We start from the raw sequence: 16,224 nt of genomic DNA on the forward strand, positions 1-16,224 counted from the left end.
ATTTTCCAATTTGCTACTTTTGGAGGCTGTAATGTTGAAACCCAGTGGTGGGCACAGTTCTGATAATCCGCTAACCGCTAATTAGTGAAGCAAACTTTTTTGTTAGCTGGTTAACTTTTCAGCTAACTTTGAAAACCATCAGTGGACCAATTAACTTCTGCTAAATTTAGTTCTGATAACTTTTAAACTGCTAACATCATTAAGCTTTAGTGAGTAAAGCTTAACAGTTCAAAACATTGGTAACACCTGAAATCATATATTATGAGAGGTAAAGCTCAATCCTCTGCCAGCAGAGGAGACCTGGATACCAGACAGAAAGGAAGGAAGGAAGGAAGAGCAGAAGAAAAAGAAATAAGATAATTCATTTTCACACCATACAGTCCTGCAGATGTCTCGCAGGAGACATGCACAGCAAGGCAGTTTTGACTTATGGTTAAAATTTTAAACAAACTAATTCCACTACAAGTTAACGAAATTAATGTCACCTTTGTCATTTTTACAATGTCAAAATGTCAGCTATATGTTTTAGTTTTAGTTTTGTTTGGTTTAGCTTTACAAAACGTAACTTTTCAGTAAGCGTATTAACAGTTATCGAAGCTAACTTTTTGGTTAGCTGTGCCCACCACTGTTGAAACAAAGGTTTGAGGAGGATGGTGTGGACTCAACTTTTAGTAGCTAGGACTATACATAAATGTTTTGGTAAGATAAATTTTACAGATTGTTTTCCCACAGTACTCCCTCTGGCAAAAGTCTATTACAACCGCAATTCCAGTGAAGTTGGGGCGTTGTGTAAAATGTAAATAAAAACAGAATACAATGATTTGCAATTCCTCTTCAACCTATATTCAATTGAATAGATCACAAAGACAAGATATTTAATGTTCAAACTGATAAACATTATTGTTTTTGTGCAAATATTTGCTCATTGTGAATTGGATACCTGCAACATGTTTCAAAAAAGTTGGGACAGGGGCAACAAAAGACTGGGGAAAGTTGATGAATGCTCAAAGAACACCTAATTGGAAGCAGGTGAGTGTCATGATTGGGTATAAAAGCAGCATCCCCAAAAGGCTCAGCCATTCACAAACAAAGATGAGGTGAGGATCACCATTTTGTGAACAACTGCGTGAAAAAATAGTCCAGCAGTTTAAAAAATGTTTCTCAGTGTTCAATTGCAAGGAATTTAGGGATTCCATCATCTACAGTCCATAATATAATCAGAAGATTCAGAGAATCTGGAGAACTTTCTACACGTAAGCGGCAAAGCCAAAAACCAACATTGATTGCCCATGACCTTCAATCCATCAGACGGCACTGCATTAAAAACCGACATCATTGTGTAAAGGATCTTACCGCGTAGGCTCAGAAACACTTCAGAAAACCATTGTCAGTTAACACAGTTCGTCCTTGCATCTACAAGTGCAAGTGCAAGTTAAAATTCTACCATGCAAAGCGAAAGCCATACATCAACAACATCCAGAAATGCCGCCGCCTTCTCTGGGCCTGAGCTCATTTAAAATGTACAGACACAAAGTGGAAAAGTGTGCTGTAGTCTGATGAGTCCATGTTTCAGATTGTTTTTGGAAATCATGGACGTTGTGTCCTCCAGACAAAAGAGGAAAAATACCATCCAGATTGTTACCAGTGCAAAGTTCAAAAGTCAGCATCTGTGATGGTATGGAGGTGTGTTGTGCCGATGGCATGGGCAACTTACACATCTGTGATTGCACCATCAATGCTGAAAGGTACATCGAGGTTTTGGAGCAACACATGCTGCCATCCAAGCAACGTCTTTTTCAGGGACGTCCCTGCTTATTTCAGCAAGACAATGCCAAGCCACATTCTGCATGTGTTACAACAGCATGGCTTTGTAGTAAAAGAGTGCGGGTACTAGACTGGCCTGCCTGCAGTCCAGACCTGTCGCTTGTTGAAAATGTGTGGTGCATTATGAAGCGCAAAATACAACAACAGAGACCCCGGACTGTTGAACAACTGAAGTCGTACATTAAGAAAGAATGGGAAAGAATTCCACCTACAAAGCTTCAACAATTAGTGTCCTCAGTTCCCAAATGCTTATTGAGTGTTGTTAGAAGGAAAGTTGATGTAACACAGTGGTAAACATACCACTGTCCCAACTTTTTTGAAACGTGTTGCAGGCATCCATTTCAAAATGAGTAAATATTTGCACAAAAACAAGAAAGTTTATCAGTTTGAACATTAAATATCTTGTCTTTGTGGTGTATTCAATTGAATATAGGTTGAAGAGGATTTGCAAATCATTGTATTCTGGTTTTATTTACATTTTACACAGCGTCCCAACTTCATTGGAATTGGGGTTGTAATAATAATATAAATTTCAATTACTTATGTATAGAATTAATGTTCTGATATCATTATTTCCTGCTGTTCCTATGAGGAACATCTGACTGTGTCTGTATGCATGTGTCAGTAACGTTACCTGGTTCTGGAGTGCTTGCTGTTGATACAAGGACAACCTGGCCTTGGTGTGCTCATCGGTGGTGGGGCTGAGGGGCTTGGGGTCTGACATGGATCTTTGGGTGCTCTTGATGGGTCGTGGTACAGACGGATGGCGGTGGGGGGATTCAGCTGTATAGGACTTTTGTTGAGGGGTGATATGGGCCTTGTTCAGCCTTTCACTGGACAAGGAAGTCTCCAGCAGGCAGTGAGGGGATACTGGGGAAACTGGAGAGTAAAGAACTTGTGGAGATTTGGGAGTTGCTTGCTGGTGGCGGATGATACTAGAGATGGACTCATTGTGCAAGTGATTGTGAGGCTGGTAATCAATGTCAAGTGGGTCAGGACGGTGTCGGTCAAACTTGGCTGCATTTGCTGCAATCTGCTGCTGGCGTTGCTGGTTTAAGAGGCTGGCAGAACTTGACTGTTGAGCTCCAGTACCAGTGGAGGAAGAATAAGGGCTGACTGTAGTTGGCACGCTGAGCTGGGGTGCCACTATGCCTTGGGACTGGACCTCTGGGTCAGTCTGGCATGCAAGAGATTGCCCTTTTTGAGTCCTTTCTGGTCCAGAGATGTAGTGTACAATCTCAACTTTACTTGGGTCTGGTACTGTAACATGGATTGCTGGAGAGACTCTTCCTAGGTGCTCCACTTCTGTCTGGCAGGATATCTCCCTAATGGTTTGGATGGCGATACTAGAGGATACCATTTTGGGGGTGTCGGTTTTGGTGTCAGTAGTTGCAGCAGTCGTGGTGACAGTACTGCTGCCAGTTCCACTGGACTCTGAGTGTCGGGAGTACCGTGAACGTCTTCGCCGTACTGGCTGTTCGGTCTCAGCTTTGTCTTCATCATCGTCTGTCTGGACAGAGCAGTCAACGCTACGACCACGTCTCCTTGTGCGGGGGCGCATCATGTATCTGGCAGCACAAGAAAGAAGGAAGTAAATAGATGCTAATGCTCTGCATTACAGCCCATGAACCAGAAAACACCCAAGAGAGTGCAAATCTCTGCCAAATTTGCTGTGATTGAAACATACGAACACCTCTGCAATATAAAATTGGATGTGCTAGTTTTGAAGGTCAGGTCAAGTGTGGGAGCGTGCACTAGTGCTGACACTGCATCCACCACAGTACTGAACTGCCCTGTGTTCTAAAAGGCAACCACTCAGGTAGACATTGGTTCATCCTAATCAGGACTGCGGCACCCTGCGTGCCCAGATGGAACCTACCCTGCGGGCTACTTTCTTGACGCCTGGGAGAAATGGTGTGTCACATGGTTGGTGCCACTCTCTGTGGAGGATGTCGAAGATTTATTTATATTTGGTTTTATCATTCATTATTATCAGGTTGTCCTAAAAGTTCCCTGAAAAGCCTTCAGTTAATTCAAAATGCTGCAGCTAGAGTACTGACAGGGACTAGAAGGAGAGAGCATATCTCACCCATATTGGCCTCTCTTCATTGGCTTCCTGTTAATTCTAGAATAGAATTTTAAATTCTTCTTCTTACTTATAAGGTTTTGAATAATCAGGTCCCATCATATCTTAGGGACCTCATAGTACCATATCACCCCAATAGAGCGCTTCGCTCTCAGACTGCAGGCTTACTTGTAGTTCCTAGGGTTTGTAAGAGTAGAATGGGAGGCAGAGCCTTCAGCTTTCAGGCTCCTCTCCTGTGGAACCAGCTCCCAATTCAGATCAGGGAGACAGACACCCTCTCTACTTTTAAGATTAGGCTTAAAACTTTCCTTTTTGCTAAAGCTTATAGTTAGGGCTGGATCAGGTGACCCTGAACCATCCCTTAGTTATGCTGCTATAGATTTAGACTGCTGGGGGGTTCCCATGATGCACTGAGTGTTTTTTTCTCTTTTTGCTCTGTATGCACCACTCTGCATTTAATCATTGGTGATTGATCTCTGCTCCCCTCCACAGCATGTCTTTTTCCTGGTTCTCTCCCTCAGCCCCAACCAGTCCCAGCAGAAGACTGCCCCTCCCTGAGCCTGATTCTGCTGGAGGTTTCTTCCTGTTAAGAGGGAGTTTTTCCTTCCCACTGTCGCCAAGTGCTTGCTCATAGGGGGTCGTTTTGACCGTTGGGGTTTTTCCAGAATTATTGTATGGCCTTGCCTTACAGTATAAAGCGCCTTGGGGCAACTATTTGTTGTGATTTGGAGCTATATAAATAAAATTGATTTGATTTGATTTGATCATAGGAGGGCTGGTACTTATTGGTTTATGTGCTGCCCTGACCTACTGGAGAATTGGCAAGACGGCTGCCACCAGAATCACGACCCCTCACCTGTACATCATGATTAATGAGTTGGTCAAGGCCATGCATTATTAGATTGCATTAACCCTTGAACTTAGACGTAAGTTAGATAACATTTCGAAGCAAATGTACGCATTGCAAAAGAAGATGTCAGAGACCAGGGAATACTCAGAAATTGGATTTGGTTGTTCATGAGAGCTGCAAATGTGTTTTCTTTGCTCAGCCCTAAACATGGCAGGCTTATCAGCCTCTGAAGGTCAAAACGCCCCATTGTTTTCCTCCAGAAGAATTTCTACAGCCTTGGTGAACCATTCGGATGCCTTCTTATCTTTTGCAACTGCAAACATTACACACACGGACAGAAACTGACATAAACTTAACTCATCTGCCACTCACACGTGGACAGTGACTGACAAGCATACTCCCACCTCCTACACCTCCTTTGTGTTCCTGTCCCCATCCCCCACCCCATCCCAGCCCCCGCCTACACCACTCCCTTCCCCCTCCGGGGCGCAGCGCAGCTTTAGCTGTGGGAGCTCCCTGTTCCCCCCCAAGCTGGCTACGCAACCACGTGTTGCTGTGGCCCCCCCACCACCGCTGGACTGATAGTATTGCACACCGGGCATTTGCCCGCTGGCCTGATGGCCTACTGGCCTGCGGATTTTTTTTATTTATTTTTTTTACGAAGTAAAGCGAGCTGTGAGCTTTTCATCTGCATTTTTTTTTTTTGTAGCAGCTACGACTCGTCCTCACCTCTTAAAGCGCAGTGATAACAGCACACCTGCACTGAGCTTTACAAAGACATTTTCATGCTTTTTTCCTCCTTTATTTAGAATTCTGAGCTGAGCCGCTCCGTATCTGCTGCTAAAAACAGCTGATCCTCCGTGACGCGTCAACAGCTAACACTATTTTCCACTCAAATGCACCTAAACTCTCTTTCTGAGGACCACATGATGTGAAAACGCAATAAAACTTTCTGACCTGTAAATCTGGTCATGTTTTCTGCATAAATGAATGTTATCCATTCTTTGTGCACAAACGCCAAAGCAGGGGCGAATCCAGAAGGAAAGGGGGAATGGGGCAGGGATGTGCCCCCCCACAACACCCCTAGATTAAAGGTCCAGTTTTGAAGCCTTTTTTTACTACAACTACTAATACTACTTAAAATAATAATAATTTTGACAAGTAAAATGTTTAGAGAAAATTTAAATGTTAGAAAAATGTTAGAAAGAATTTAATAGTTACATTTATTAACAATGTAGGTTAGAAATTACAAGTTTTACTGTTACAGTGCTGTCAACAGTTAAATATGAGGTCAAGAAAGAGGTCTTTATTTTACTTTTTATAAAACAAGTATATATTTTCATTGAAGTCAAGAAAGGGTGACTATAAAGTGAGGCGGGGACCACTACGGCCATGACGGTAAGTGAAGGTTAACTTCAGCTATTAAGTGATGAACAGCAACCTAACTTGTTCATAAATCAGACATCTGTGTGTGAGAGAGACATTCTGATCTTCTGGTCCGAAGTAAAGTGCTGTCTAACTGGGTCACTCAGATATGAATTAAGGTTGGATATTATTTTCGTTCGTGCTAACTCTGCCAGTCATGTAACCTAGCCTAGCAATGTAACCTGTGCAAATGGTGTACATGGCTAGCTACCATGCTGTCGCCGCCAGGTTGTTTCTTTATTCTTTATTCTATTTGTGTGACGGTCGTGCGTCGGTCATACGAAGTATGCTGTTTTGCACAGTCCGCGGTGCGGTGGCGTGGTATAACGGCGTCCCTGTCTAAAACGTATTTTCCCAAGTCCTGGCATAATTTCACATACCTAACATTTTACTTTAAATTGAGAGTCATTCTCTAAGTTGATTAGCAACACAAATTGGTAATAAAAGAAATCCTTGATGTTCTTGTAGCTTGTAGTGAGATAGACAACTGTCTCCATCTTGTGGCCTTTTTGTGTACTGCAGTTTCAAAAGTTCAACCTTTGTATCCTGTCATTGGTCCAGTCATCCAGTCATTTCTTGCTTTATATGATGAATTGTATCACACAAGTAATGATATATTATTTATAGTATAGCCTACAATATTTCTATAACAAATCTTTTTATATAATTTCTATTTCTAAATTTAAGTAACAAGGCTGAATGAAATGATGGCTTATTATGTCTAAAAAGTATTGTGACCTACTGTCAATATATCGTACTTTTGATAAGCCTATGATAACTGTATTTCGGGAGAACTTTTCATAATGCTCCTCATAATGTTAAAATTATGTGTCTCCTGGTGCACATTGATCAGTTAAGGGACCAAAAAAAAAAAACACACTGTCACAGCAGGCTTAATTTCTTTCCCCTTTGATACCTGGTGGTGGCCTGGTCTTGGTTAAAAATGTCTGGCCTGAAAATTTCCCCAGTCCAGCCCTACCCCCCACACTCGTACATAAACAATCAAATGTACAAGGTCTGTCAATAAAGTAATGGTCCTTTTTATTTTTTTCAAAAACTATATGGATTTCATTCATATGTTTTTACGTCAGACATGCTTGAACCCTCGTGCACATGCGTGAGTTTTTCCACGCCTGTCGGTGACGTCATTCGCCTGTGAGCACGCCTTGGGAAGGAGTGGTCCCGCCCCCTCGTCGGATTTTCATTGTCTGGAAATGGCGGAATAAAAAGGACTTTTTTTCCATCAGAATTTTTTCAGAAGCTGTTAGAGACTGGCACCTGGAAACCATTCGAAAAATTTATCTGGCTTTCTGTGAAAATTTTACAGGCTTCACAGAGAATAAGGTCTGTTACTACAGCTTTAAGGACCCCTTTAAGGACGCTCGGGGCGCCGCGCTCCGAGCTGCGACGATGCGGCACAAGCCACCAGACCATTTCTAAACGGATGGCTCTGTGGATACGAGACCGTTGTGTGCTCTTTCTCTGGTTATCACAAGAGCTGGACATCAGCCATTTTCCGCCAGATTTCACTTTTAACAAGAGATTTTGTCATGGAAAGCCACGCAGAGGCTTCGCACGTCACAAATGATTCGCTTTGGAAGAGAGACAAAGGAACACCTCCATTTTGGCGTGTCAGAGGACAACTTTGGACATGTCCAGCTCTCCACAATTTCACTGATACTTACTGGACTGGTAAGCATTGAAAGCCGAGATAGACATGTCCAAACTAGGGGATATCCTCTCACTCCTCTGTGCCATTCATAGCCAAATTCTCGGAGAAATGGTCTGTTATCTGCGTTCTTGTCCTGTTCTAAAAATGGTATAAACCTGACATCCACCCCTGCCTGTCCAACTGAATACCTTTCTTCTCCGTCTTCATCATCCGTCTGCACACAGCTGTCCATGATTCTGCGGTGGGAGCCGTAGAACATCACACTGTCTCCATCAACGCCGTCCCTGCTCAGCCGAGTCATGGAGCTGTGTTTCCTCATGCTGCTCCTGGTCTCTACGTGCTCCTCCTGGCTTCTCAAACAAATGTCTGATGAGGAGGTGGGGAGCGAGCGGGAGCCCATCTGAGAGTCAACATAGGGGTGCAGAGGCTGGCCGCTCACATCCAGCTGAAGAAATAAAGGGTGTAAATAATTGTTGATCCCCATAAAATGTTGGATTCCTGTGAGAATTATGGACAAAGGCTTCTGTTCTTCTATTAATCATTTTCAATACCCCCCCCACCCAAAAAACAACCATGGGCTACAAAATGACACAAAATGACGATCACATAATGTTGTAAACGGCTGTGACACCATGTGTGCACCATGACAGATCAAGGAAACCTATGAGGGAGTAATACAAATTGTTGATATCCTTTTGTGTTCATTTTTGTTCTGCAAAAGTCCTTTTCTCATTCACTAAATTCATTCCTTGTCAGCTGATGTCCACCAGGTCCGAAGAAAAGTTTTGTGCATGCGCAAAAAATGGAGTGGACATCAGGCTGACAGTATTCCCGGTGGCTGGTTGTTTGTTTTGCATTTTGTCCTGTACTTGTTTGTTACATCTACGACAGTCATACATTCATATCCTGAACAATTCTAAACTCATACATTCCAACACTTATCCAAAGACACAGATGTATTGTGTGACTGGGAATCAAATCCAGGTCTGCAGATTGGTAGGCCAACTCCTAATCCCACTGAGCTACCTGCTCTACATAACTGTAACTCTTTGTAGATGCAGACTTAGCAATAAAGTCTACGCTAAAGTAAAGATGTGTCTGAAAATGCAGGTATCATGACCACTAATCAAACCCAAGTCTACATATCCCAACTCTAGCTCGCATCGCCCAACCCGTTTCCCACAAAGCTGCTACAGCTGCTCCCTGTTCATAAATAATGTGCAAAAGTCGAGGGCATTCACAGAGGGCACACCTCCGTCCATTTCTTTATTAGTACAACAGTATAGTCATCTACTGCAAAAAGGTCATTTTTCCACCAAAATGAAATCAAACCTAAAGTTCGCTGATGATTGGTGGACATTTGTGCATGCACAGAGGGTATTGTGTGACTTTGAAGATGTTCAACATTCTTTTTGGGGAGTATGCGGGAGCACAGATGCACACGGGCTAAAAAGGGGGGATCAGCTTGTGTTAAGCCGCTTTTTTACTACAAAGCTCCAGCACTACTCGGCTCTACTCAGTTTTGTTCCAAGCACGTCGTTTTCTACTGCAAATAGTACCTCTTCAAGGTGGGCGGGGTCAGCAGAGCAAACTGCAGTGATGTTGTTTTATACACGACATAAACATAAATAATGGCGGACTCCGTGTATTTACTGCTCTGTGAGTTTTCAAGAGAAAGCTGCTGGCGGTGAGACAAAACATGCTTGAAAAGTACAGAAGACTTTGGGAAGTCATACAACAATATGAAGATGAAGACGAGAAGATCTTCTTCTTCTTCTTTGTCTTTCGGCTGTTCCCGTTAGGGGTCACCACAGCAGATCAATCGTTTCCATCTCACCCTGTCCTCTGTATCTTCCTCTGTCACACCAACCACCTGCATGTCCTCTCTCAGCACATCCATGAACCTCCTCTTTGGTCTCCCTCTTCTCCTCCTGCGTGGTGGCTCCATCCTCAGCATCCTTCTCCCTATATACCCTGGGTCCCTCCTCTGCACATGTCCAAACCATCTCAATCTCGCCTCTCTGACTTTGTCTCCAAACCGTCCCACCTGAGCTGTCCCTCTGATATGTTCATTCCTAATCTTGTCCATTCTTGTCACTCCCAAAGAGAATCTCAACATCTTCAGCTCTGCCACCTCCAGCTCTGCCTCCTGTCTTTTTGTGCCACTGTCTCTAAACCATACAACATAGCTGGTCTCACTACTGTTTTGTAAACTTTCCCCTTCACTCTTGCTGATATTCTTTGGTCACAAATCACTCCTGCCACCTTTCTCCACCCACTCCACCCTGCCTTCTTCACCTCTCTACCACACTCTCCATTACTTTGAACAGTTGACCCCAAATATTTAAACTCATCTACTTTCACCTCTTCTACTCCTTGTAACTGCACTATTCCACTGGGCTCCCTCTCATTCACACACATGTACTCAGTCTTGCTCCTACTGACTTTCATTCCCCTTCTCTCCAAAGCATATCTCCACTTCTCCAGACTAGACTCAACTTGCTCTCTACTCTCACTACAGATCACAATGTCATCTGCAAACATCATAGTCCATGGGGACTCCTGTCTGATCTCATCTGTCAACATGTCCATCACCACTGCAAACAAGAAAGGACTCAGAGCTGATCCTTGGTGTAATCCCACCTCCACCTTGAATGAGTCTGTCATTCCGACTGCGCATCTCACCGCTGTCACACTATTCTTGTACATGTCCTGTACTACCCTAACATACTTCTCTGACACTCCAGACTTCCTCATACAATGCCACAACTCTTCTCTTGGCATCCTATCATAAGCTTTTTCTAAGTCCACAAACACACAATGTAACTCTTTCTGTCCTTCTCTGTACTTTTCCAACAGTATTCTCAGAGCAAACATTGCATCTGTAGTGCTCTTTCTCGGCATGAAACCATATTGCTGCTCACAGATCTTCACCTGTTTTCTAAGCCTAACTTCTACTACTCTTTCCCATAACTTCATGCTGTGGCTGATCAGTTTTATGCCTCTGTAGTTACTGCAGCTCTGCACATCACCCTTGTTCTTGAAAATAGGAACCAGCACACTTCGTCTCCACTCCTCAGGCATCCTCTCACTTTCCAAGATTTTATTAAACAATCTGGTTAGAAACTCTACTGCCATCTCTCCTAGACATTTCCATGCCTCCATTGGAATGTCATCTGGACCAACTGCCTTTTCACTCTTCATCCTCTTCATAGCAGCCCTCACTTCTTCCTTGCTAATCTCTTTTACTTCCTGATTTACTCTCACCACATCATCCAGCCTTTTCTCTCGCTCATTTTCTTTATTCATCAACTCTTCAAAATATTCCATCCACCTTCTCAGCACACACTCCTCACTTGTCAGCACATTACCATGTGCATCTTTTACCACCCTAACCTGCTGCACATCCTTTCCAGCTCTGTCCCTTTGTCTGGCCAATTGGTACAAGTCCTTTTCTCCTTCCTTACTATTCAACTTCTTGAACAGCTCGCAATATGCCTTTTCCTTTGCTTTTGCCACTTCTCTTTTCGCCTTACGCCGCATCTCCTTGTACTCCTGTCTACTTTCTTCATCTCTCCGACTATCCCAAAACTTTTTCGCCAACTTCTTTCTCCTTGTGCTTTCCTGGACCTCTTCATTCCACCACCAAGTCTCCTTGTCTTCCTTCCACTGTCCAGATGTCATACCCAGTACTGCCCTAGTTGTCTCCCTCACCACATCTGCAGTACTCTTCCAGTTGTCCAAAATTGCTTCCCCTCCAACTAGTGCTTCTCTCACCTGCTCGCTAAATTTCACACAACAGTCTTCCTCCTTCAAGCTTCCACCATCTGATCCTTTGTTGAGCTCTCACTCTCTTCTTCTTCTTTACCTCTAAAGTCATCCTACAAACAACCATCCTATGCTGTCTAGTGACACTCTCTCCTGCTACCACCTTACAGTCTGTGATTTCTTTTAGCTTGCATCTCCTATAAAGAATGTAGTCCACCTGTGGGCACCTTCCTCCACTCTTATATATTACCCTGTGCTCCTCCCTTTTCTTAAAGTAGGTATTCACCACAACCATTTCCATCCTTTTTGCAAAATCAACTACCATCTGTCCTTCCCCATTCCTATTCTTGATACCATATCTAAGTAGCTCGTAAATAAGTAATAACTGCAGGCTGTCGCTATTAACTATTAAAATTGTGGCTGTCAAAATAAAGCGTTAATTTAGATTAATTAATTACAGCACCTATCACGCCTTCAGTCACACTTTGCTCCGTTTAGTTTTGATGTCAGTGACTTGGTCTGTAAATAAAGACATGTTTCTGAGAGCAGTTGTTAAATCTCAAACGTGGGAGTTTGTGCTTTTACTGACTTTCATGCACAAAATGTTGATTCGGTTTTAATGACCGTTAATTAACGTCGTCACTGAACTCGAACAGGCTTAAACACGTTAAAAGGTTTGATTTGTTTTTCTTCCAACTTTTAATGTTCAATGGACAAATTTAAATATGAAATCTAATAATATAATTATTAAAGGAGTCATATTGTGCAGAAAGAATCAGCCTCCAAACTCCCACAATTCTGTTTTTATAGACATTCTATATAATATAGCCTTTTATTGTCATTGTACACATATATACAATGAAATTTGTCTGCATTTAACCTATCCAAATTACAGTTAGACAGTTCTCCCAATTTAAGATCAATTTACAGCTTGTCCTCCTTGATATGTAACAAAAATAGCCCTGATCCTTTTTTTTACCTGATTATTAAATGCCCCAAGCACACACACAGATGAGTTTTATTTTAATTTACTTGCAATTAAATGATTCATTTAGATTAACTAATCACAAACCCTGTAATCAATTACATTATTTTTTTTTAATAACCTGACAGCACTAATTAAAATATGTATGCTGTGTGTGTGTTTCAGATGGTTTTCTCAGAGTCACCACTGCAGAGGTTCCTGCCACAGAATGGGACACCATGTCATCATCATGTTTTACACCAGTTATGTTTCACTGTGAATTTTGAATAAATTGTTGTACTTTTTGCTAAAATGTCTCCACATTTGTGTAACATCAGTTTGATTTGTAAAAGTTACCAAGGTTTACTGATTTAAAGGCTAACAGTTTGAAAAGCTGTTTAAGCATAATCCAGTAGTAAAATAAGTTTTACATTTAATGGGGTCATAAATGCAAATTGAAGTAAACAGACAGTAAAACTGGTTGTTCAAAATTCCTTGATGTAATGGTGCCTTCACTGAAGTGACTAAACCTTTTTGTTTATGTTAAATACCATTTGGTAAAATCTCAGTTTAGACATGGTTATTCCAGCATCTGTGTAAAGATTCAGCCAGGTGTAGTGTGCAGTGTCTTCTGGACCGGCAAAACCCAAATTAAAAATTCTTAGAAATGAACTTTCATTGCACCAAAACATCAATGACAAAATGTTTTTTACTGTTGACTCAGCCTGAAATGACAAATTATGATACAGTCACGAGTCAAATTGTTTACTGCAACAAAAAAAGAGCAAAAACAAACAAACAAACAAAAAAGCAACACAAACTATACAAAAGTTTCATGTGTCTGTAGTCTGGGGTAGGGGCGCAGGTCACATGCCCTGGTCACGCATCGCGTGCACAAGGTCGCCCAGCACGCCAAGATATGCCTGATTAAATGCAGCTTCCACCACCGTTGCTTCCTCAAGGATCAGTCGGATGTGTCGATCACACTGGGCCCAGTTCAGCTTCAGCCTCAACATCACTCAAGATGGACAGATTCACTTGCAGGAACAGGCTCGTTTTTCTCTTGCCTGGACAATAATGAAGGTAGAAATGGGAAAGCAAGTTTTAAAAAAACCACACAGAGTGACCCCCCCTCCCCCCCCCCCAAAAAAACCCAGAAGAATTGTAATAAAATCCTACAAAAAAGGAAAAGAAAAAAAAAAAAAAAACCTTCAGTCTCTGTATGATCATTCCCAGAGTTTCAGTTATCTTGGTCACATAAAAATTATGTTCTTTCAAAATTATCCTGCAAAAAATCAGACCATTTGGAGCATAATTTTGAAAGAACATGACTTTTATGCAAAGCGACCAAGATAACTGAAACTTTGGGAAGGTCCAGCAAAATTTGTTGGACCTTTGTGGGATTTATTACAATATTTATGGGTTCTGTTTTTTTTTTTTTTTTTGGTGAAGGGGGGGGGGGGGTCACCCTGTATATATATATCGTATTTAGGAAAGTTACGTGATGGGAGACATGTTATTCTTACCAGTGATGACACGTTGCTGTGTAGTGCTGGACGTTGATACAGATGCTGAAGCTGGTGGTTGAACCCTCCTCACTTATGGAACTGGATTCATCAACGAAAACACAAAATAGCAACAAGTAAAAAACAAAACACATCACAGTAATGGCATTAAATGAGTCAATGTACACGTTTGTTGTCATGCTGACTTGTGTTTTTCTGCAAGAAGTTAATACTTTAATTTGGAGCACAGAGTTCGTTCGCTCGCTAATTAGCAGTCAGCTAGCTCACTGTGTCCACATACATGAGACAACGATGTTACTTTAACACAAGTTTAGATTCAAAATCTTCATTTGTTAAAGTGTGCTTCCCACCAATGGGATAAGTAACATTAAACAGTGTTTTCAAGCAGACTACAGTCACAAAAACACTTACCATCCGTCGCTTCCAACAAAGCCAAGTCGCGGTCATCCTGCCTCCCGTTGTTCACCGTTTGGTGTCCGTAAACAGCGTTACTGCGGTCGAACCGTTTACAGCCCTTACGGTCCGACCTACTCCGGTCGTTGTGGTCTTGTAATCACTTTTAAACTTTTTCAGCTGTTCTCTGTGTTGCTGTAATGTCTGGTGAGCCGGGTGCTGAGAAAGACTGGGAGATTTTCTCATTTCAGATCGCTTCATCCACCTCTCTGTATTCTCTCCTCCGCCACCAAACACAGAAACGTCTGCAGCTCATCCACGGACCACGGTGTGGTTTTGTGCGAGTAAGAAAAACTCACTGTGAAACGAAAGAAAAGGACGGTCGCTGTGACTATTTAAAAATGGCAGGTTTGATTCTCGCCTCGGACGGCGTGCTCATGACTCGTTCAGTGACGACATTCTATGACCAATCAGTGGCCAGCAGCCTGTTGACGTCACATTTTAGTATCGGCTCGGCTTGCTTGGAACCGCTCCTGAGCAGGTACTAAAAAAAGCACCTGGTACCAGGTACTACCCTTAGTGGAAAAGCAAAAAACCGAGTAGAGTCAAGCCGAGTAGTGCAGAGTAGTGCTACTTTTGTGAAGTAGAAAAGCGCCATTAGATACAAGTAGGGAGGAGGCCCAAGACAAAAGGTCGAATGCCTGTAACCAGTGTTGGGCACAGCTAACCAAAAAGTTAGCTTCGATAACCGCTAATCCACTAACTGAAAAGCTAACTTTTATAACGCTAAACCGATAAACCGCTAAAAAAAATTGCGGGAGTTATAGCTAACCGTTAACCACTAACTTTTAGTATTGACTCAGTACACTGTCAGCTACTGATTAGCCAGTTTCGAGTTTAAGCACCGCAGGGGCTTCAGAGTAAATTCAAAGGCGATCACAAACACAAAATAAACACACGAAAAATAAAAAAAAAATTAACACCAAACACTGCCATCATCTTTATCAAAAGAAAACACAGTTTATCTCTATATTATATACTGTGGCAAGCTGCGCGGAAGAGCGAACCAGAGCTTTTGTCTTCATGCAATCTCCCGGCTGCTGCAAAGAAGTGGGAGTTTGGGGTTTCTTTGTTTTTTTAATTATTGTTATTGTAGTACATGTTGGTTTAGCAGTGTTGTTAGTGTTTTTGTGTTTGATTTGTTGTGTTTTTATAGCTCAAGTAGTGTAGTTAGTTTGGTGAAGAGTTATGTTGTGACCATGAGTGAAAAGTGCCTTACATTTGAGGTCTTCTGCCGCCATCTGTGTTGTTGTGTGTGAAAAGTAAATGACACTTCTTAGCCTTCTGCTGGGGGAGTGCTGAGGTCTTCACAGTGGCTTGACTGTTGCAGAGTGCAGACACTCAACAGACAGGAACTAACATCTTTGATTTTAGGGTTCCAAACATTTTTGACCGTTAAGCTTTACTAACTATGCCAGCAAAAAATTGTCATCTAAATTTAGCGGAAGCTAATTGGTCCGCTGATGGTTTTCAATGTTAGCTGAAAAGCTAATCTGCTAATGAAAAGTTAGCTTTGCTAATTAGCAGATAGCAGAACTGTGCCCACCAGTAGAGGTGGGCGGATCGATCCTAATATCGATAATATTGATACCAACGCTGGTACTGATATTGAACGATCCTCGTGTAAAAAGATCGATACTCAAGCTTTTTTTCTCT

At 42.2% G+C, this 16,224-nt stretch overlaps 1 protein-coding gene across 1 annotated transcript in view; it reads right to left on the minus strand.

Annotated features, from left to right (window-relative positions):
• The window catches only part of LOC117511827 (protein bassoon-like), a 648,753-nt gene that overhangs the window by 56,262 nt on the left and 576,267 nt on the right, over positions 1-16,224 (minus strand). Inside the window, 2 exon segments of the mRNA XM_034171736.1 lie at positions 2,459-3,392; positions 8,046-8,302. Coding sequence (XP_034027627.1) covers positions 2,459-3,392; positions 8,046-8,302 — 1,191 coding nt within the window.

The sequence above is a fragment of the Thalassophryne amazonica genome, chromosome 6, assembly GCF_902500255.1.
Source record: "Thalassophryne amazonica chromosome 6, fThaAma1.1, whole genome shotgun sequence".
Lineage (NCBI taxonomy): Eukaryota > Metazoa > Chordata > Actinopteri > Batrachoidiformes > Batrachoididae > Thalassophryne > Thalassophryne amazonica.